This window comes from Arachis ipaensis, chromosome B3 (assembly GCF_059453495.1).
Source record: "Arachis ipaensis isolate K30076 ecotype BB chromosome B3, ASM5945349v1, whole genome shotgun sequence".
Taxonomy (NCBI): domain Eukaryota; kingdom Viridiplantae; phylum Streptophyta; class Magnoliopsida; order Fabales; family Fabaceae; genus Arachis; species Arachis ipaensis.
This window is the reverse complement of record NC_142438.1, coordinates 128,791,104-128,815,073: the sequence shown is the minus strand read 5'-3', so window position 1 is coordinate 128,815,073 and position 23,970 is coordinate 128,791,104. Positions and strand designations below refer to the sequence as shown.

The 23,970-nt window shown below is 31.9% G+C and overlaps 3 protein-coding genes across 4 annotated transcripts; 1 reads left to right on the top strand and 2 right to left on the bottom strand.

The window, feature by feature from the left end:
- LOC107631134 (uncharacterized) lies at window positions 1-19,365 on the bottom strand. 2 transcript variants are annotated; one of them, XM_088507743.1, is made up of 4 exons: window positions 19,080-19,365; window positions 18,027-18,287; window positions 16,984-17,075; window positions 1-143 (listed from the first exon to the last, which is right to left on the bottom strand). In XM_088507743.1, the coding sequence occupies exons 1-3, from the start codon at window positions 19,095-19,097 to the stop codon at window positions 17,028-17,030; spliced, it is 327 nt and encodes a 108-aa protein (XP_088363869.1). In that variant the 5' UTR covers window positions 19,098-19,365; the 3' UTR covers window positions 1-143; window positions 16,984-17,027. The 2 variants fall into 2 exon arrangements, with proteins under 2 accessions (XP_088363869.1, XP_016189964.1); XM_016334478.3 differs by lacking the exon at window positions 1-143 and having other exon boundaries at window positions 16,900-17,075; window positions 19,080-19,364.
- Window positions 3,622-8,816, top strand: LOC107633687 (uncharacterized). Its single transcript, XM_016337290.2, has 2 exons — window positions 3,622-4,678; window positions 7,174-8,816. The coding sequence occupies exons 1-2, from the start codon at window positions 3,676-3,678 to the stop codon at window positions 8,814-8,816; spliced, it is 2,646 nt and encodes an 881-aa protein (XP_016192776.2). The 5' UTR covers window positions 3,622-3,675.
- On the bottom strand, window positions 9,090-10,776 carry LOC148572427 (uncharacterized). The gene is made up of 3 exons (XM_088507490.1): window positions 10,442-10,776; window positions 9,820-10,315; window positions 9,090-9,736 (listed from the first exon to the last, which is right to left on the bottom strand). The coding sequence occupies exons 1-3, from the start codon at window positions 10,774-10,776 to the stop codon at window positions 9,269-9,271; spliced, it is 1,299 nt and encodes a 432-aa protein (XP_088363616.1). The 3' UTR covers window positions 9,090-9,268.
- Window positions 19,366-23,970: the final 4,605 nt, after the last annotated feature.

Here is a 23,970-nt window from a genome sequence, read left to right as displayed (position 1 = left end):
AGAACATAAAGAGTCATCTGAATTTAAACAAAAACTTGTATCCAACACCAAGCGATAAGTTTCTATTCCTTCAATTATTTCACACGGTTTTTCATGTAGAGGAACATCTTACTTTGACTTGTGATTTGGATCGTAAGGATTCCCTGCATTACATTAGATACATGAGTTGTAGCACAATCAAGCCACCAAGAATTATGAGAAATATCAATTAAATTTAATTCATAAGTACATACATATGTTTCAAATATACCTTTCTTTTCGAACCATGTCTTACAATTAGGATCATCTTTTTGAAAATGTCCTTCCTTCTTACAGAAATGACACTTTTGTATTAACATATCATTTCTTCTTAAAATTTTTGGGCTTTGTCTTTAATTTTTTTTCTTATTTGCCAGCTCCTTGAACCAAATTGACAGAATGACCACCACAATTTTTAAGTCTATTTTCTTTCTGTATAAGCTTTCCAATCAATTCATCAACGTCCCATTTTTTCTTCATAATATTATAATTAATTTGAAAAGCTCCATATTCAGAAGGTAGTGAATTCAGAATGAACTACATCATAAAAGGGTAATCAACTGTCATATCCAATAACTTTAATTTTGCAGCAATATTAGTCAATTTCAATAGTATGCTCTTGCATACTCTTAGACCCATCAAACTTCATGGCCGTGAGATGTGACATTAATGTACTAGCGAGTGATCTATCAGCAGAACGGAAACGATCTTCCATAAACGCAAGATATTCTTTAGCACTTTCTTTATCTGTTAAAACGCTTCATGTCTTAAGTGCATACTTCTCATTCTCATCATTATCATCAGTCACAATGGATTTTTTCTCCAAAAGTGAAAGTCAAGCTTCAAAAGACCTAAATAGAACTTCACTTGCTCAGTCCATTAAGAGAAATTTAAGCCATTAACAATGGTAACAGATGAAACTTGCAAATGAATTAAAATACCTGTAATTTAATCATACAATGCTCATATTAATTTTAATTTTATCATCTACTCAAATTACAGAACATAACAAAGTATATTATAATTCATCTTTTTGTAAAATTCTACAATATACTAACATACAAATAAATGTCATATTTATCATACTTGAAGATCAAAATTCTTTGCTAAATACATATATCTTCTTTGGACAATACATATGTCTGACTAAAGAATAATAAATTTTTTCTTTCAAGTCTATTAATAATAGAAAAGATTTTTGTTTGGGTAAATCTAATTCTAAAATTAATTAACACATTATTAATTATATTGCCATTTTATATTATAACTTGATCACTCTGATATACACAAATAATAAATAATCAAAATAAACTTAATATTATAAATAAAATATTTATAGATTTTCATAAAATTAGAGTACATTACGTATTCAAAATAAATTCATATTAAAATTTTCAAAAAAAAATTATATAGGAACATATACGACCACAAATATCCAATTTTGATGGCCTGAAAATTTGAAACCCACTTAATTAAAATTTTACTATAAATAATTAATCAGAAAACGCAGTAGACATCATAATTAGACTAGGAAAAATCACATACTTTCAAAACCTAGCTCTAATACCACATGTAAACTTAATTTAAGCAGAAATATTAATTAGAAACTGAAAAGCTGTTATTTTTATACCTGAATTAGTTACTATAATGAATTTTGGTTATGAACTTATGATAGAGTTGGACTTTAAGATTGATTTCTCTCTTTTTCCCTTTCTTTTCCTTTCTTTTGGACTTTCTTTTGGACGTTCATCATGATGACAGATTTTTTAGTATTTTCAATAAAATAGAAAAGTAAAATCTTGTGTATATTGTACAGAGAAAAAACCATTTTATATGTATAGTTATATTTAAATAATGTATTCATTAAATATTAGCATTAATGAATAAAATTAAATCATTAATAATTTATAAATAATTATAATTAAACTACAATAAAAATTAAATTACAATAAACTTCCAATGATGCGAATGCGTAATTGATTTTATAAATTTTAGCTACTTATGCGAATATTTCATGTTGACATTCAAAATTAAGAATGCTAGAAACAAAAAAAGGATGTCGGCAGAGCCTGCAAAATGATTTTCTTTTCCATGCTTGGTAAAGGGTATAAAGAATTTGTTTTAGTGTTTCGTCGGGTTGATAAAAAAATTATCGAACTCGATACATCAAATTTACAGAAATGAACAAGGGTTAATTATTAATGCGCTTCCGTTGAAGTTTTGGCTTTTGAAGATTAATATGAATACTTAGTTTAATGAGCTGATCATTTGAATATTTGCCCACTTAAATTGCGAGCGCAATTGTATCATACTTTGATGTATGCATAAAGATTTTGAGGAGTAATTTTGACGCTACAAGTCTACTTTCTTATTATTTTTTTGAGATGCTCCGACAAAGACGCTTTTTAAAATTATTTTTTAATAATTAAAATTTAATATATATAATTATTTAAATTATGTTATTTTTGTCAAAATTAAGTCAGATAAATTAATTTAATCGAAAAATAGTGAATTAAATTTTGAATTCGTCTAAATTAATATTATTTTTTATGAAAAATGACTACAATACATCTATTATATAAAATGACTAAAATACTCTTATTATATATATTAATTTTGAAAATCCTAAATTCTAGCTCTTTTTTTCTCTATCGTTATAGGGTTAGAATTTAAAGTTTTTAATATATATATATAAAATAGGGATATTTTAGTTGTGTTTTTATAATAGGAATATTGTAGTAATTTTTTATAAAAAATATTAATTTATATCGGTTCAAAATTTAATTTATTAATTTTTTTGCTAAACTGATTTATCCGATCTAATTTTAATAAAAATAATACAATTTAATTAATTATATGTGTTAAATTTTAATTTTTAAAAAACATCTTTAAAAAAAAGACGTTTTACATCTTTATCTAAGTAGCTCCCTATTTTTTTTACCAACATTTCTACTAAACTTTTTTTGGTATTGACATTTCTACTAATTTTATTCCGAATCTGAGTGAATAACTATTCTTCTTAGTTTTTACTTTTTAGTCAAAGTAGGTTTTCTATTTGAGCATTTAGCTCGGGATCCAACTACTTTCTAGCCGGATTGGAGATAGTTTGTAACTAATTAGCCTCAATGACCAAGCTACTTTTTGAACTCCCCCTCCTTTCGTTTCCTAAAAGAAAAGAACACAAACCTAGGCGCATGCAAGGTTGATTCTATAAACACACTGATATGAACAAGTAAAAGTCGGTTACGAGTTATAGCTCGGCAACGTACGATTTACAATTGTAACTGCATATTCCAGATAAATCAGCATTTATGTTCTTCCTATAACGTCGGATACACAGTTAATGCTCGGACGTTACACAAAAACGGTAAGCTTCGACCAGCCAGATATAAGGAGAAGAGCAGAAGCCAAAGAGGTAAGCCATCTTTTTCCAAAAGGCATACACATATATATTCTCTTACTAACTTGAGCGTCGGAGGATCTTTGCAGGTTCCCACCACCTCGGTTTCAACCACCGCCGTGTTTCGTGTTCTACCTCAAGAGTTTACCGACCTTTTCTGGGGAACGAGCTATATCTCAGTGTCAACATGTCAGAACATTTGGCGCTAGAAGAAGGGCAAATTTGAGATATCATTCGTTGTAAGCCCCAAATCCCTTATGGCTGATGCTCCTCCCCCTACCCCATCCGAGCTTCTGAAGATGGTGACCGAGCTTCAACAAGCGAACCAACGGATGGCGGAGGACAATCAGCGAATGCAAAATCAAATTGCGCAACTGGTGAATGCTCGTCTGGAGCATAATAATAATGATCACGAACAACACGGGAATGATGAACGACAATCACTACCAACTCATGTCTCTGATACACCACAGAATAGGAATGACGAGGAGCAACAGAATGAAGAGGCCCAACCCGAAGATGAGGGAGAAAACCCTGACAACTCTGTGGGACCGTTCACAGCTGACATAATGAACTTCCAGCTCCCCAGACAGTTCACTCTACCGACCACATTAACCCCATATGACGGACTGGGAGACCCAAAGCAACATGTTAAAAAATTCCGATCAATCATGATTGTTAACGGTGCCTCTGATCCTATTTTATGCCGATGTTTTCCTTCTTTTTTAGACGGTCCTGCACTTGACTGGTTTTGCTCTTTGCCTGCAGATTCTATATCACGTTTTCAGGAGCTAGCCAAACAGTTTGAGGATCATTTTGCAGCCTCGGCGATATATCTCCACGACTTTGACTACTTAACGACCATCAAACAGGGTCCACAAGAAAGTCTAAAAGATTATATAACTCGGTTCACTAAGGTCGCCATGAGTATTCCGGATCTCCATCCGGAGGTTCACCTTCATGCCATTAAAAGTGGTCTTCGTCCAGGGAAATTCCAGGAGACCATCGCTGTGGCCAAACCGAAAACTTTGGCTGAATTCCACGAAAAAGCTAAGGGGCAGATAGATATCGAAGAACTTCACCAAGCGCGGAAGTCAGATAAGTCGGCCACTAAAGACGACGAAAGAACTCATGATACCAAGAAGGGTTTCAAACCAGTCCCCCGTTACGAATCATACACCCAGTTCAATACCAAAAGGGATGATATCATTAAGGAAATTTTGAATTCAAAACTGATTAAACCTCCTCGCAAGGCAGGGAATTACCCTGAGCCAAAAAACGTCGACAAATCAAAATACTGCACCTTTCACCAGAAGCATGGCCACACAACTGATGAGTGTGTAATTGCTAAAGATCTCCTGGAACGGTTGGCACGACAAGGCCATCTCGATAAATTCATTGCAGGACATATGCAAAAGAGAACGGCATCCAGCTCCGAGCAACCCTCAACAGGTCAATCGTCAAAGGAAAAAGATAAAGCCCCGGCTCAACCACGGGAAGTAATCAATTGTATTTCAGGAGGCTATGCCGGTGGAGGGAGTACAAGCTCGGCCAGAAAATGAACTTACCGAGCTATGTTAGCGGTCAGAGACACTGACTATAATTCCGCACCAATCCCAGACATCCCCGAGCTGACTTTCCGTCCCACTGACGTCAATTGCAGACACACAAACTACGACGACCCCGTGGTCGTCTCTATCCAACTGGGAGACCTTATTGTTCGGAAGGCATTGCTTGATCCAGGGAGTAGTGCTGATGTACTTTTTTTTGCAACATTTCAAAAAATGAAATTGAGCACTAACATTTTGCAGCCATATTCGGGAGACTTGGTTGGATTCTCAGGAGAGCGAGTGCCCGTCCTGGGGTCCGCATGGTTGCAAACTACACTAGGCGAACAACCATTATCCAGAACACAGGATATTCAATATCTCATCGTAGACTGTTTTAGCCCTTATAATCTTATCTTAGGGAGACCTTTTTTAAACAGATTTGCTGCTATTGTTTCTACATATCACCTCTGTGTCAAGTTCCCTGTGCAGGATAATATCGTTGCAACCATACATGGCGATCTGCAAGAAGCTCGGCAATGCTACAACGTAAGTTTGAAACCCATCAGAAAGAAAACTGAAGCTCGGGTCAACTCAATACAATCCAAACAACCAATCTTGGCAGAATTAGACCCAAGAGCTGACTTCCAGGAACGTCCCACGCCTAATGAAGATCTTCACAAGGTCGTCTTAACCGAAGATCCAGCAAAATTCACATTCATCGGAACATCAATGGACGACGAGGTCAGAATAAAGCTAATTAATTTCTTGTGTGCGAACGCCGACCTTTTTGCATGGACTTCCGGAGACATGCCAGGGATTATTCCGTTAGTAATTACACACAAATTGGCTGTCAGTCCGGCAGCCCGACCAGTTTCCCAGAAAAAGAGAAACCTCGGCGCAGAAAAGCGATCAGCATCCATGACAGAAGTCAACAAACTCCTCGAAGCAAAATTCATCCACGAAATCAGGTTCACCACGTGGTTGGCCAACGTCGTTATGGTAAAAAAGAATAACGGTAAATGGCGCATGTGCGTCGACTTTACTGATTTAAATAAAGCATGCCCAAAGGATGCTTATCCTCTACCTTGCATAGACACTTTAGTAGATAACTCCTGTGGTTATGACACTTTGAGTTTCATGGATGCATATGCTGGTTATAATCAGATCCTTATGCATCCATCAGACCAAGAAAAAATAGCTTTCATAACTGAATATGGTAATTACTGCTATAATGTTATGCCTTTCGGTTTAAAGAATGCAGGGGCGACGTACCAACGACTGATGAACAGGATTTTCGAACACCAAATAGGTAGAAATATCGAGGTATACGTGGACGACATGGTCGCCAAGACAAAGATCGGCCAATCCCACATACAGGATCTTGAAGAAATATTTGCTCAAATCAGAAAATATAATATGCGGCTAAACCCTGAGAAGTGTGCCTTTGGTGTAAAAGGCAGAAAATTTCTCGGATTTATTCTGACAAGTCGGGGTATCGAGGCAAATCCAGAAAAATGTCAAGCAATACTTGATATGTGCAGTCCAAAGACAACAAAAGATGTTCAAAGGTTAACAGGCATATTAGCGGCATTGTCAAGATTCTTGCCATGCTTGGCCTTCAAATCTTTCAACTTTTTCCAATGTTTAAAGAAAAGTGCGAAGAGCTTTTTCTGGGATGAGAAATGTGAAGAAGCATTTTTGAGCTTGAAACAGTTCCTCTCCAACCACCTGTTTTGCAGAAACCTAAGCTCGGCGACCCATTATACCTATATTTGTCTGTCACTGAGATGACCATTAGTTCCGCTCTTGTTACAGAAAACAACAAAGACCAGCAGCCAGTCTATTTCGTGAGCAAGACACTACAAAATGCGGAACTTAGATATCCAAAGCTTGAAAAGCTTGTCCTGGCACTTATGTTCTCTGCAAGACGACTCCGACCTTATTTTCAAAGTCATACAGTTATAGTCCGAACAGAACATCCACTTCGACAGATACTTTCTAAGCCTGAATTAGCAGGACGACTGACTAAATGGTCTATTGAACTCTCCGAGTTCGACATACAATTCCAACCTAGAGGATCTGTTAAATCGCAATGCCTGGCTGACTTTGTGGCCGAGTTTACTAGCACTTCATCCGATGAAAGAAGTCGACTCTGGACATTGTTTGTAGATGGAGCTTCAAACCCTCAAGGGGCGGGAGCAGGAGTACTGTTAGAAAGCTCGGATGGTATAGTCCTCGAACACTCTCTCATATTTTCATTCAAAGCAAGCAATAACCAGGCAGAATACGAAGCCCTCATAGCTGGGCTCAGGTTAGCTACTGATTTACATATTGCTAATTTAAAGGTTTACTGCGATTCATTATTAGTCGTCCAACAAGTAAATCAAAGTTTCCAAACAAAAGATCCAACTCTTTTAAAGTATTTGAATATTGTTCAGAGCTTGTTAAATAAGTTTTCTAAAGTGGAAATTGTCCATATACCTAGAGAACAAAACCATAGAGCCGATGTTTTATCAAATCTAGCAACAACGCAAGCACACACTGCTACACTTTTACAATCAACTTTAGACAAACCGAGTATTGAATCAGCCAAAATTTTAAACACCTTGAGTAAAAATAGTTGGCAGGAACCTTACATTCAATACCTCCGCAATGGTTCCATCCCGGAGGAAATTGAAGACAAGGGTAAATTCAGAAGACAAGCTTCTTTTTTCACCTTGTTAAATAACACTCTGTATAGGCGAGGTTATTCTCGACCATTGTTGAAATGCTTGGATAGGTCGGAAGCCGATCTTCTCTTAGCCGAGGCCCACGAAGGAATCTGTGGCATACACTGTGGAGCTCGAAGCCTGGCACAGAAGGCTCTCCGAGCAGGTTTTTATTGGCCGACAATATGGGAGGACAGTAGGCATAAAGTCAGAACCTACGACAACTGTCAGAAACACTCGCCGATCATTAATATGCCTGCTGAACAACTCCATCACTCAGTGGTAAGCTGGCCGTTCAATCGGTGGGGGATAGATATACTCGGTCCTTTCCCCACTGCTCCAAGACAGGTAAAATTTTTAGTAGTTGCAGTAGATTACTTTTCTAAATGGATTGAGGCGCAGCCGCTCGCAAAAATCACATCCTCACAAATGATAAGTTTTGTGTGGAAACATATAATTTGTAGATTTGGTATACTAGGCCATATCGTAACCGATAATGGTCGGCAGTTCACTGATAGTACTTTTAGGGAATTTTTGCAGAATTTAAAGATAAAGCAACACTTCTCTTCTGTGGAACATCCGCAGTCCAACGGCCTGGCAGAGACAGCCAACAAGGTCATCCTGCAAGCGTTAAAGAAAAAGCTCGACAACGCAAAAGGCTTATGGGCCGAGCTTATTCCTGAAGTTTTATGGGCATACAACACTACAGTCCACTCAACGACCAAGGAAACTCCGTTCAGGCTGGTCTATGGATCTGAAGCAATGATCCCAATGGAGGTGTCCCAAAGCTCTATGCGGACGTTAGCCGAAGATCATGAGCAAGCTCGGCAAGCAGAGCTTGACCTAATTGAAGAAATTAGGGAAACAGCAGCTATTCGGCACAGAGCCTTGCAGCAACAAGTGGGCCGACGATATTCTCGGAAGGTAGTTCCAAGATCGTTCAGCAACGGAGACTTAGTACTTCGCAAGACTGAGCAAGCTCGCCGACCTCCTTCTCATGGGAAGCTCGCCGCAACCTGGGACGGCCCGTATCGAGTATCTGAGGTGCTAGGCCAAGGAGCATATAAGTTAGAACAGCTAGATGGCACGCAAATTCCCAGTACATGGAACATTAACTCTTTGAAGCAATATTACAGTTAACAATAAGCAGCTTACCAGTACTCTTTTTCCTACCTTGAGAATTTTTTCCCAAAAGGGGTTTTTTGCTCATAGAGGGTTTTAATGAGGCTGGTTCACCTGAAATAAACTTGTACAGGTACTGCTATTAATAACATTCATTTTCTTTTGCATTTTTATGGCATATCTCCCACCAAAAGAGGGGAACTACTCTAAATTTTCAGATATCATATTCTTTCAAAAAAGAGTTACCAATAAAACGATAAGTCGCATTATCATAATACGGATGCGCAAAAATTACAGTCATCAGGCCTTAAAACGGCTACATCAAAAAACTGATTAGGAAACAGCGAAACCTAATCTACCAGCTTATAACAAAAGTACTTAAGTACACAAATCAAAACATGGAAAGATATCCAGCAAAATACACAGAAATGTTTTCCTTAAACAGAACTAAAAGGTAAACATGTGCAGAATTAGTCGGCAAGGTTGTCATCTCCCTCCTCAGTAGCCTCCTCATCATCTACGAGCTTACCACCTCGGATGACTTTACCAGGATCCATGGCGCCGAATTCTCCATCAGGAACAAGGAACTTTGCCTGATTAACAGCTCGCTCGAAGCCTTCTGCAAAGGCATCCAGAATATCACCTTCCTTGTTACTCTCAAATTCCTTCAACTTCGCAGATAACTCGATCATTCGATCATTTACGGTCGACAAGTCATTTTCCTTCTCTTTCAATAATGCAGAAATCCTTTCATGACACTCCTTTTCAACTTTAAGCTTGGTCTCGGCCTCAAATAACTTTTTCTTCAATTCCTTAATACTCGCCTCACTCAGCGCTAATTGCTCCTTTAACTCAGCAATCTTGGAAGCCTCAGACAATTCCTTCTTGTGTTTTTTCTCTTGACTACGGCCAATACTGGCCAATCGAAATCCTAATACCTAAAATCATTAAACCAACATCATATTAGAAGAGACAGCAAAGAAAAACACACAAACCATCCTATATTTTAGAAACACATTACCTGCAAGTATTGATCAACGCCTACGTCCCCAACCTCCTCTACCCGACTTCCATCTGCCTTAGACTGCACAACCTCATCCGACACAACGCTAAAGGGAAATTTCTTGTTCCATACCGAGTAATTCTCCTCCTCCTCGTCAAATGAGTGTAATTTCTCTTGCCTTAAAGTAAAGTTCGGCAATTCATCGAGTTGCAACTTCTCACCTTCAACTCGTACCTCATCTTCGGTGACTGCATCCGATTTTCTTTTTTTGAATACAATACCCTTCTTCTTCGGTGGGGGCTGATTCACCTCAGCCCCACCATTCCGACTATTGATAAGTTCGGGTCCCAGTATATGCTGCGGATGGCAACACCAATAAAGCGAGAATTTTTTCCCCAAATGCTCGTCAAGGTAAAACGGAAACTCTTTATCTACTGATTTCACTTTCAAAAATATTTCTTTGAAATCCTTAAAAGACGATTTATAAAGTTTGAAGATAGAAAACCCAGGGGTGCTGTTTAAATTAATTCATAACCCTTTCCATATCCCTTTAGCTTGGAATAAAGAAAAAAACAGTTCTAAATCTGCTTTAACTTCAAGAAAATCCATTAAAGCTTCAAAACATCTGATAAAAGCCCACCTGTTTGGGTGTATTTGAGATGGAGCACAGTTCAGTTGTTTCATCACATCACATTCAAAACCAGAAAAGGGGAGTTTAACTCGTAGTTCCTCAATCATGCAACTATAAACATAAAAATATTCAAAATCTTTTTTTCTATGGAAAACACGATCCGCTCGGCTGCATGGCAACAGTTCTATGTGAAAACCAGCCCTGACTACCCTACCCATGTTTACCCGCTTCACACTCTCAATATCAGAAAACAATGAAGCCTGTATATGGACATCATTGTCAACCCAATCATATTTCTCATCATCCTTAACTTGGGGAAGCAATTTTTTCTTCTTCTCACTCATTGTTAACAGGTATGACAGAAAGAATTAATAAGAACAGAAGGGGGTGAAGAAAACTTACTAACCTCTTCTACTCATTGTCACTTAAAAGCTTCTGACTCCAACTTAAACGCAGTGGGTGTGAAAACTTGAAACTCCACCACTAATTGAATTAACTTTTCAGTTCCATAATCAAATCTCATCCACACAAACCAAAGTCACTTTAACGGTCTAAGAGTGACATTGGAAGTTGAACCAGACAAACATTAAATAAACACAATGGCCAATAAAAGTAAATGATTCAAATTTATTTCACACAACCCTTTCATATGCCAAGATTAGGATCTGGTAAGACACGTTGACCTGGGGCTAGATATGCCGAGCTATAACTCGCTAAGTCAGTAAAAAGCTCAACCTGTCTCCTTCAGATCAGGCCAAGCTTGGGGGCTGTGATATGGACAAGTAAAAGTCGGTTACGAGTTATAGCTCGGCAACGTACGATTTACAATTGTAACTGCATATTCCAGATAAATCAGCATTTATGTTCTTCCTATAACGTCGGATACACAGTTAATGCTCGGACGTTACACAAAAACGGTTAGCTTCGACTAGCCAGATATAAGGAGAAGAGCAGAAGCCAAAGAGGTAAGCCATCTTTTTCCAAAAGGCATACACATATATATTCTCTTACTGACTTGAACGTCGGAGGACCTTTGCAGGTTCCACCACCTCGGTTTCAACCACCGCCGTGTTTCGTGTTCTACCTCAAGAGTTTACCGACCTTTTCTGGGGAACGAGCTATATCTCGGTGTCAACAGGTTAGAACACACACTATTTTCATAAAATGTTAATTCCTCCTTCCTCGTGATGATATTATCCGTATCTACTTGTTGAAGCTGTCATGTACTAACAGGAATATGTTGCTTGTCGTGATCTAGAAGCACGAGCTTCCTCATCAATATATCATATCTTGAAAATAACTGTTGAAAGGAACCCTCGATCATAACTTTCCATTACTAACTGATCAAAGAGCATATTAGATCAAACTTCAATATCACTTGTAAATCCAATTGAGTGTTGGTTGTAGGGTGATTACAACATTAAATGGGTTAGTTATTACAATTAAGGTACTTAAGTAATTGGGACTGCCTAAGTTAGGCATTCTGAAGCTGCCGACTTTGGTGAGAGCTAATTAAAAATGCTTTTCTTTTTCATTTTCCCCCCTGTTAACTAGCATTTCCTGCAAGGCAGATGGTGGCCCATCATAATCAGTATACTTGTTTTTTTGGGGCGGTTCACATTTTGTCACACTCACGTGGTATGGTAGAACACAATGTTAGGATCAATCATTGTTGCAAAATTGAGTTTGAAGTTGTAAAGCCCTCTAACATTGATTTAGTTGTCTTCACGAAAATGGAACTGTTCAGGCTCCACTCACTTGAATGTTTGAGATTTGCCATACGACAGCTACAATATTAAATATCAGTAACATGCAGCTGAGATGTGTTCCTCTTGAATCCTCCATCTTATGAATAAAATTTTCCAATGATTAATAGCATTTTTTTTCTTTGAAGTCCTGGTAGGAACTTTAAAACTATGATCTCATGAAAAATCTTGAGGAGCGAAATTAAAAGGAAAATTGTTAAGGTCGAGACTCGAAGAGTATACGAGTTTGTTTATCATATGGAGGCCACTCAGATAAACACGCCTAAAATGTCTTTTTTTAAAGATGTTTTCATATTGTGTTTTAATTAGTTTCTGTATAATTTATTCGGTGTTTCTCATCACATATTATTAAATTCCTCAAAAGATTTTCTTTCCAAAAACACTAAAAAATATTTAATTTGGACTAAAACAAAAAAAAGTAATAGATTAACTATTAGATTTTTTTAAAAGATTATTTACATAAAAAATATATCACATTCATAAATATATATATATATATATATATATATAAAACAAGCTCAAGCGTTTAAAAATTTTTATAAATAAAAAAATAATTAATTTATATTCGTACAATATATAAAATAATTACTATATTATTATTATTATATTATAGATTAAGATTCACTAATTTAATTTTTTTTTATTTTTAATATAAGTATTAGAAATAAATAAAATTTTTATAATTAAATGTAGTGTAACAAAATATATATAATATTAATTAGTTCTTAAAAATTTTAAAAAAATAGTTTCTCATTTTAGTAAAATAACTATTTATTAAAGTAGACAAATTAATTATTTTTTTCTCATATACGGTTTTTTTAAGACATAAAAGCAATTAATTAGGACATTGGTTAAGATAATTAAAGTCACTATTTCATTAAATTTTTAATTTAAAGAAAAATCCTAGTTAATTTTGGTATAGAAATTTCGAATTTAAAAACATTGATAAAAATTATGTTGAATTTTGATTTATTTGATTTTCATTTAAATTAATCACTACATAAGTTAAAGTTCTGTTTTGAAGTTATATTCGAGCTTTAATCTGATTTTTAAAGTTTTAATTTACTTAGTTTGATTTTTTAACTTAGGTATCCGTGACTCATATTAGGGTTTTAAGTGTTTAGTTGAAAATAAAAAATAAGGTAAAAAAATTTCAATTGTCACATCAAATAGTCGCTAGAATGTATAATGTAGCAGTCGTTAGTCCATTTCAGTATGTTGTTAACGATTTTGTGAGACAGTGACAAAAATAAGATTAGGAACCAATGTGAGTCATAACTATTAAGTTGGGAGACATAATTGTTAGAACTGATTAGGAACCAATTGGGAGACATAATTTGTTGTTGCTTGATTAGGAACCAATTGTGAGTCATAACTATTAAATTGAGTAAATCGAAATTTTTGAAATTAGATTGAAATATAATTGTTAGAACTGAACCAGCAGTGATCGAACCGATCAAGCTACTGGTTCACTGGTTTATTGGTTCAACTGATAAATCACTGGTTGAACCGATAAAACTGGTCTCACGTAAATATAAAATATAAAATAGTTAAAAACTTAAAATTAAAATTTGAAATGCATATCTTCACTAACATTTTATGAAGAATCAAGTCTCAACTTCTAAAAATAACTAATATAAAAAAAACCATAAAATTTTAATACTACAATAGTATCTTATTTTGACACAATAAAAAAATAATTAATTCACAAAGCCTATCATCTAACTATAATATCAGTAGATTTTAACACTAACATCAAAACAAATAACCTTAATCACAATACTAGCAATAAAATAGATCAAGTAAATTAATAAATTTTTAGTGAAATTTATATTTATATTAATAATGGTATATAATTAAAATATAATTAATTTTAAAAATAGAAAAAACAAAAATTAAATTAAATTAGATATTTATGTATACTATATAATTAGTATTTGTCAAATATAATACTTAGAAGTGCAATGGCTAAGTGGCAAGTAGAGGTTACTTTTGCTCCAAGGTTCTTGGTTCGAGACCTTGTGGAGACATTTTAAAATTTTTTTCAAGCAGACCAGTTTGGTTAGACCAGTTTGCACCGGTTCTTACCAGTTCACACCGATTTTATTCCTTAAACGGTCCAAAGAGTAAACCGAACTGGACTATAATCCAGTTCTAGTCCGGTTCACTAGTTTTTTGGTCGAACCAACCGATCCAGTTCGGTTTTTACAACTATGGATATAATAATGGTAATTAAGTTGACCATTCAGTTGTTTTAATGGTAATTAAAATCTAATAATAGTTTATAATAAAAGAAACATTCTTTTGCAACAATGAACCTATAGTAATAGTTAGGGGTGTTCATAGATTAGATCATATCCATATAAATCCACAGTATTTATCCGTATCTGATCTGTAATTTGAGAATATGATCTGATCTGTAAGATGATCGGATTGGATCGAATCGGATCCACACTCTAATCAGATAGAAGTAAATATGTTTAAAAAAGTAAACAAAAAAAATTATTGACTTTTTTTTATAAAAATAAATTTTTTTATATTTTTTATTTTATGGATATATTTGATATCTGATCCAAACATAAAAAGTGCGAATATCGAATTTGATCTAATGAGTTTAGTGCGGATTGGATCGAAATTTCAGCCGTATCCCATCTGTAAACACCCCTAGCAATAATAACTAAAAAAATATAATGATTATATTTTTAACTAAGAGGAAGTGCAAAAAAAAGTACTAAATACAAGAACATTTAATCAAATATTAAAAAAAAATTTACTTTAAAACATACAGTTGGACTTTTTTTGCTCATATAATAATAATAATAATAATAATAATAATAATAATAATAATAATAATAATATGATAATTGCTTTGTATATCACACAAATATAAACGTTTTTTTTCTATGATCTTAAGAAAGGTTTTGTAAGTCTCTAACTTTGTTGTCGATTTTTGTAGTGTTAACTCTCATATTATCAATTTGATTCATATATAATTCGGATGATAAATTATTTGGTGACGTGCTTTCTTTTTTACTGTGATATACTTGTTTTATTATTATTATTATTATTATTATTATTATTATTATTATTATTATTATTATTATTATTATGTACATTAAAAAATAACAGGCCAAATTATTGCCATAACATAATAAAAGTATGGAAGTTTATCATTCTTCTCTAATGGAGGAAACAAAATTCTTTTCAATAATTTATTTAACGTTTAGTAGAATAAAAATAAATTTTATTAGAATAAATTTTAGTATGAGTTTAATATTTTTATTCATCATAAAATATTTATAGAATTACTCGTAGATAAATTTTGGAAAAAAAAAAAAACCATGATTTTTAATTTTATTTTTAAATAAACTTTATTTTTAATTTTAAAATAAATTTTATTTTTATTTTTTAATAATATTAATTTTTTACCGTATATAATTATTCAATTATTTTTTAATCATATATAAATAAATTACTCTTAATAAGACTTTTTCGTGTTATTCAATTATCTTTTTTTTTTTAAATAATTAATTATTAAAATAATTAAATTTTTCACAACAAAAATAATAAAAAATTATGAATGAAAAAAATTAACCATCCTAATACTTTTTTGTATTTTTATTCATATTTTAATTATAAACATAAATATAATTTAATTATATTATTTATGAAATGTGACTATAGATGTAGATAAAATTTAGTTATATTACTTATATATAGTTTCATTGTATTGTATTGCTTATAAAGTTAGATTATAATTATGACAATAGAATTGTTCTTGTATTTTTATATGTGTGACTAATTGGTGGTGTTAAAACATTACTCTTAATTATAAATAAGGTTTATAATTTAAAAAATCAAAACTCAATTAAAAAGATACGAAAAAAATGATGTTAAAATATTCTAACTCTTTAAAATAAAAATATTCAAAATTTAATTAAAAATTATTTAAAATTTAAACTCAATAAAAATTTATATTCAATGTATTTTGTATTAAATATATTTAATAACCTATTATATCATATTATATCATATTGGTTGAAATTAGTTTTTATAATGTTAATTTTTTAATAACACTTTATTAGAAAAAATCATCTTTTCAGAATTTTTTAAAAACTAATTAATATTATATATATTTTATTACAATATATCTTGTTATAAAAAAATTATTTATTTTTAATGCTTATATTAAAAATAAAAACAAAATTTAAATTAGTAAATTTTAATCTATAATATAATAATAATATAGTAATTATTTTATATATTATACGAATAAAAATTAATTATTTTTTTATTTATAAAATTTTTTAAGAGCTTATATATATAAAATAATTAATTAATTGTTATATATATATATATATATATATTTTGATGAATGTGATATATTTTTTTATGTAAATAATCTTTTAAAAAAAATCTAATAGTTAATCTATTACCTTTTTTGTTTTAGTCCAAATTAAATATTTTTTATTGTTTTTGGAAAGAAAATCTTTTGAGGAATTTAATAATATGTGATGAGGAACACCGAATAAATTATACCAAAACCAATTAAAACACAATATAAAGACATCTTTAAAAAAAGACGTTTTAGGCGTGTTTATCTGAGTGGCCTCCTTATCATATTTTAATATTGTGCTTTTCATCATGGGAATCTTAACATGCTTATTATCTTAATCTCTGATTATATTAACTACCGTAGGCTGAAAAGGAAAGATTTTATTTTTCTAAAATCAAGTACAATGGCCAAATAATTATCACCAAACTAAGCAGAAGAATAACCCATGCCTGTTCAGAAAATCTTCAGAAAGCAAGAGCAAAGGTTGTACACGCTAAGCCTTCACACAACAGTTGAAGTAGCTAAGGAAGCTTCTCCTTGTCTGTCACCAAAAGAAAAAGACGTTAAGAGATTACATTATGTAGCACTTAATAAGCAAGACTTTAGAAACACATATATCACAGATCATTTAACACATCCGCCAAAGACATTTTATAAACGATCAATCCATCACAGTATACATTTTATAATTTAATGGACTCTTACCCATGAAAACTGCCCCAAACATTCACTGCATGTGCAGCAACTCGAATCGCGCGATGCTTAGGTATCCTACATCTACATCTATATATAATTTATATACATCCTTCACTTTACACATCTATCATAACACATAATTATGGGTCCCACGTAATATTCCCTTCATTTAATAACATAAATAATATAAACTCTGCTTTCATTGGCTGGAAAGATATTTCTCTTCTTCACCACATTATTATTCACTACTTTCCGCCCTATTTGTCATTTGCGTTCATTATTTGAATTCAATCAATTTCCTGATTCCGTCGTAAAGCATTTTTTTTATGATATACTGTATCTACCAATACCAGTTCCAAACATAAATCAGTCTTGATGATTGGAGGTACCGCTAGGTTCATACTTACACAGTAAGCAATAAAAGGAGCATAGAAAGCATCAATTTGATTTTTCAATAAAGGAAAAATATAAATTCATGTATTTCGGTAAAGACACCAATGTCAACTCATGTATCAACCAAACGTGTATTAAAATCCAAATAGAAAACTGGCTTATTCTTATCATGGTTAACTTAATTAGAAAATTAATTACCTTCATCAGGATATATCCAAAGTATAATCTTTCCTCTCAGAATATAAAATAAACTTAACAAGCTAATGTATGTATGTATTAATGTATGTATGTAATGTAACCATCAATTTTAACAATATCTAATAGTAATTTCATCTACACTTGCCATAGCTACAAATTCAGAAATACTTTAAGGATTAAGAGATTAAGAGGGGAAGAATCTTACAGTTGGAGAGTGAGAACTGTTTTGATGGTAGTGAGGGTGCTGATGCTCGTTGCGGCTATGGCCAGTAGTGTTTTCTACGGTGGCAGTGGTGGTGTTTGGGTTAATGAACTCGTCTTCGTTACCAAGACTTGCCCTTGAAATGTTAGTCTTGTTCTGCTTCCTTGTTTCTCTGATCTTTGAGAAATCTAGTGAGTAATCGGGAACTTGCCCCTTCTGATCCCAGTCCCCAAATTGCGGCACTGATATCCATGCCGCATTTTTCTAACATTCACAAATCACAACCATCTTAGTCAAAATCACAATGATATTTAATAATATATTAAGAGGTTTTAACAGCAAGGTTCTAGTTATTTAGCTTGCACAGTCAAATTTCAATCAGCTAAGAACAATACAAATATCGTCGTCATAAATTGCGGGCGAAGAACGAATCCTAGCGACAAATTTGACTGTTTCTTCTTTATATATTTTTCATTACTTGTACGGCTAAAACACCAATATCGTCATTCCACAGTTTGAAGAAACAGAACAAAATTGATTTATTATTGCTCTGAGCTGGAAAGGAAATATGAAATTCTATAGTAATCGAACTCCTGTCCACCTTTACCAACGGTTTAAAGCGGTCAACCAAATATTCTAAAAAAAATCTTGAAAAATAAACAGCAGAAAGCAACAAAGAATATAGAATTACGATGCCTTAGGTAATTAATCTTTTTTTTTTTCCTTTCAAAAAATTAAAAAATCTTGTTTCTGGTATTGCCTAGCTAACAAGTAACAATTTTCTCTGAAATAGTTATTGATATTAAGCTTTTAAAAAACAATATATTCATGAATTTGTGAATTAGGAGAAGAAAAAAAAAAAGAAGTCTGTTCCTTCTGGTTCTCGTTCATGTAATACTTTGTTTCATGAATAAACGAAGCACGAAAGAAAAGAAACTCCTGCTATATAATCAGCAGATTCCATATGCATATATGCAGAGAGAAAAATCAGTTTCAAGTGAACACAGTATATACGTAGTTCATGCAAATCTCGGAGAGAGAGAGAGAGAGGCAAACCTCTTTACGAGTATCCATAAGAGTGGATTTCAGATCTTGAATTAGATAGAGCGACTAGTTTGGAACCAAGAAATTAAGAGCAGTAATATGAATATATGTAGTTAGTTACAGAGGGAAGTAGCTTGTGACGCAGCTATAATGTAATAGGAAACCAAGAAGGAAATAGAAACTACAATTCTACAAAGAGAGGTCCCCGGGTTGGGTTCGGGTTTGGGCGATGGTGACTTGTGAATTATGATGTGATGCTGCAGCAGCGAAGAAGACCTATTCTGATCCTTACTGCACTGTCTTTCTGTTATTATACCCAACTTTATATGAGATTAACCCATCTTAAACTTATTAAGTCTTAATATAGGAAAATTATCAGGTGTTCCAAGTACTTTTATGGAACATGGCTGTTCCAATAAGCAAAAGGTTCCCATATTAATTTTGTCGTTTAGCAACTTTTTAAAAGACTCTAAAATCCTCTAAATTAGATATTAAATGACATAAATGGACAGCTATAAGAGGTTTGCTGCCCCTTGGATTGCTGGCTTTCAATAACTGACTTTATTGTTTTGAAAAGTTATCAATAATTTTTTATAAATAATAACTTTATAATTTTTTAAGACAATAAATAAATAAATAAATTTCAACCTAGTAATGATTTAAAAAATATAAATTCTAATATTTAAAACATTTGTATCTATTTATGAGTATCATTTATCATCAATAGTTTTAAAATTTAAATCCGTTATAATATACCACTAATCAATTAAATTTCATATTTATCATTCAATTGAATTAAAATATGATAGTTAAATATAATTAATATTTAATTAAAATAGCTATAATAACAACTTTTAATTATAAATATTCAGAATATATAACGTTAGATTTACTTACACATATTTAATAACACTTGTATCAATATTACTCTATTTTATATCTTCTGGATCAAATAAATTATTTAAAATATCTCTAAGTATGTTTAGCTTTAACACAACAACAAATACTTATTTAATATACATTTTAATATATTATGATTAATAAAGTTTATTTATACTTCTATATTATATTTTTTGTATTTTTATTCTCAATCATTTTTTCTTAACCCTTTTCTTTAATTATTTTCAAACATAAACTAAAAAAATTATATTTAAAATTTAAAATTACACCATAGAATATCATCTTAAAAAAACATTCACACCAACAAATAAAAATAAATTTATCTGTTTATAATTGAGTATACTAGATAATTATATTATGTATTACATAAAAATACTAAAAAATACACATAAATTAATATGAAAAAAAATAAAATTATGGGCAAAAATACTAATTTTGTAATTAAGTCTCTACCATGATAAAAATGTTAAAATTAATAGAATATTCTGTTAAATTATACAAAATTTTAAGTCAAATATTAGGCATATTCGTTCTATTTAACGGAATATTATGTTAATTCTAGTATTTTTGTCACGGCAGGGACTTAACTATAAAATTTGATATGGTATAATGACTCAATCATAAAGAAAAAACAGTATATGGACTTAATTGAAAATTCAAACTATAAGGATCGACAAAATAATTAAACAAAAAAAATATAGAGTTTAATTTTTGATGCTCGGACAGTGTAAAATGTTTTACACATTCGTGTAACCACATCTATTTTTTTGAATAACCATTCACAATGAAAATAATAATTATTTTTTATGACGTGGTATTTATGATTAAATGTACACGTAAAATTTTTTACGGTTAAATTCTAAAATATATCCATGATTTAAAGTTATCTTTTTATATTTAAATATAAAAATTATTTATTACATTATACACAAATTAACGTAAACAAATATGTAAATATTTTTTATTTGAATTTAAATAAAATACTAATAATACTTTTATAATGTAAAATTTAGAAAAAAAACATATGAAATCTTAAGTTCAAATTTCACCATTATTAGAGTCTTGTTCTAATGGTTATTTATTACGTTATTTTTAGAAATTATACAAAAACTAAATGAAGCAAAATATATATGTTTAAATTACTATATTTTAATTTTACGCGATTTCACAATCTTTTATATTAATATTTTATTTGAGTCAAACAGTATATATTATTACTAATATTGTAAAAGCTTCAAGACCTGTTTAAAAAAAGATTACATGATACGCAGCTTTGGCTCGCATAATTTATTTAGCTATGACTGGACTCATAAAAAAATCTTAAAAATCTTTTTACATAAAATTGGATAAGGAAATTATCAGTTAAAGACTACCTATAAACTACTCAAATTACACATTCATCACAACATGTTTTCCATATCAATCTTGATCGTTAATATTTTTTATATTAAATCTGAATGATTAAATAAGTTGGAACGAAAAAATTCCAGATTCGATGGAATAGGTGATAAGCTTCCCTTAACATAACAACGTAAGGTTTCTTCTGCCGCTTTGTCACTGCATTTTGCCCACTGCCACTCATCAACACGCTATGCTTACCAAGCAGGCAAGCACACGCCACTTTCCTACTTTATTCTACTACTCTCATTTACATAAATCATATAACAAAGTAATAGACACAAATAATAAAAAATGTTAGGGTGCATGGTATCATCAGTGGACTTTGTTCTTGTTATTGGGTTCCCTTTCGGCGTGTTGCCTTTATTGCTCGGATACCCTGAATCACCCATTCATGCTCACTGCGCTGGCTTAACACTTCTGAATATTCTCCCTACTTTTAAATTTGTGTTTTAGCTTTATGATTTATATATGTCAGCAACGCTTTATTTGTTTGAGTGGAAAAGGAAAAATATATGGAACCAAAATGTGACCAGTCAAAAAGTAAACAAAATCGTTTAATTAAAATCACTTTTTGAATAATATGTTTGAAAACCGTTGCTGAGATCACGGAGCACAAACTAAAACCCGATTTTTCATAGAACCCAAACACATTTTGACTGATTTTTGGCTGATATGCTTTTGGTTCCCTAGTTGTTGTCAGTGGAAAATAGATGAAAAAAAAAGGAGAGAAAGAAATTAAAAAAAAATAATTATTTTTTATTGTTTAATTAAATAAAAAACTCAAAAGAAAAAAGTGAATAATGTAAAAAATAGGTAACATCTATTGAAATTTTTTTCTCCCAATATTAGATAAAAAATAAAAGAAAAATATAATTAATATTAATATTATAATATTATCTTCTTATTTGTTAATATATTTTAAAATATATAAAAATAAAATTATCTTTTTATAATATTATATATTATTTTTTCTTATTTTTTATTTAAATATATTAAAAAAAATAAAAATTTATTTAATTTTTTTTTACTTCCTTTCTCTTTATGTTTTTTCTATCAATCACTAAAAAAATAAAAATTTATTTTATTTTTTTTATTTTTTTTCTATTTCTTTTCTGCCAACCACTCCTTGAATTGATTATTGATCATCAATATATTTCTTTAGTATTACTGATCAGTGAATAAAATTTGATCAAATATGACATGCTTGACTAGTTGACTATTATATCAGGATCATGATGGAATTGATATAGGATGTATTCTGATCTATAACAACAAAACTGAAAAGTCATGCCCACACATTGACAAATTAAAAGAGGATAACCTAAAATTTGTTTACGTGAGTTTTTCCAGAAAAAAATAAAATAAGTAATTTTCTTAAAAAAAATTTAAAAAAGTAAAAGTAATTTTATATTTAAATATTTTATATAAAAATATTTTTTTATCTAATAATTATGTTTTGATACTGTTCTTGCAAGGATATTCTGTCCGATCTATACGTCAGTTCTCTGTTAATCTCATTATGCCTGGTGGCTTTGGCTGAGTCGATGATATCCTTGTGAACCTGGACCTAAGCGTGATACCTACAAAAGGGACTCCGACGCTCAAGTCAGTAAAGAGATAAAATAAATAGAGTGTATATGATTGGTGATATAGCTCTGAAGTATGTTGTTTTCGGGACGAAGTATTTTTGTCTTGTCCTTCCATTGATGGCTCAACCTACTTTATAGATCAGTTTGTAGCTTAGTAGTAAGCTTTTTCCGAGATTTTGGTAACTGATCTTCGTCCAAGATTGTGGGGACTGATCTTCATCCGAGATTGTGGGGAGTGTTCTGTTGGGATAGAGCCGTTACGCCGAGGTATGACTTGGTTTTATCCGAGATATTAGGGGTACAATACACAGCCCCCAAGCTTGACTTAGTGTGGTTGCATCAAGTTGAGCTTTTTGCTGGAGTTATACCTTGGTGCTTTGAGGTAAAATATTGGAGCCCCAAGCTCAACGCGCGTTTCAAGCTTGGGCTAAAAATAAGTGGGTAAAAAAATAAAATTAAAAATGTTTTTTCAAAAAAGAAAGGTTTTTGCTTTGTAAACTGGGTTGCAATAAATTTCACGCTTAGCTATGGTGAAACCGGACCGTTTTGCATTTGGGCGCGTAATTGTTGCTGTTTCAACTTCCCACTAAAATAGTGGGTTTGTAATTAAACCTGTGCCGTTTACGAAACAAGACTTCAGTTTGCAAAAAGGTTTTGATAAGTGAGTAGACATGTCTTCCAGAGGTTAGTCTTCTCATCTTGTATCTGTCTTTTCTTCTCCTCAGTGTTCTTTCGAATTCTTCTCCTCTTTTATTATCTGAAAAATGGTTAAAGAGAAAGAGAAAGAAAAGGTGAAAGCTGTCGAAGTGAATAAGGAGAACCCCTATCATTGGGTTCATGAGGACATGAAAACTCGTGCTTCGTCGTATTGTGATCAGGAGTCACTTCATGCTTTAGAGGCCCCCAGGTTTGTTAGGGATGGTTCTGGTGTTCGTATTGAGTTTCTCCCTTGTTCTAGTGAGGAGAGGGTTTGTGAGAGGAGGGAGGATTGGGGTTATTTTTATATGTACCGT

What these genes read in the sequence shown, in the direction of transcription:
- LOC107633687 (XM_016337290.2), top strand. Translation starts at nt 3,676, where the DNA reads ATGGCTGATGCTCCTCCCCCTACCCCATCCGAGCTTCTGAAGATGGTG. An exon ending in ACCTCCTCGCAAGGCAGGGA is followed by an intron (nt 4,679 to 7,173) that starts ATTACCCTGAGC and finishes CGGGAGCAGGAG; the next exon opens with TACTGTTAGAAAGCTCGGAT.
- LOC148572427 (XM_088507490.1), bottom strand. Translation starts at nt 10,776, where the DNA reads ATGAGTGAGAAGAAGAAAAAATTGCTTCCCCAAGTTAAGGATGATGAG. An exon ending in TCTCAAATACACCCAAACAG is followed by an intron (nt 10,316 to 10,441) that starts GTGGGCTTTTAT and finishes TAATTTAAACAG; the next exon opens with CACCCCTGGGTTTTCTATCT. An exon ending in GCGTTGATCAATACTTGCAG is followed by an intron (nt 9,737 to 9,819) that starts GTAATGTGTTTC and finishes TAATGATTTTAG; the next exon opens with GTATTAGGATTTCGATTGGC.
- LOC107631134 (XM_088507743.1), bottom strand. An exon ending in ACAGTTCTCACTCTCCAACT is followed by an intron (nt 17,076 to 18,026) that starts GTAAGATTCTTC and finishes TTTTGGTGACAG; the next exon opens with ACAAGGAGAAGCTTCCTTAG.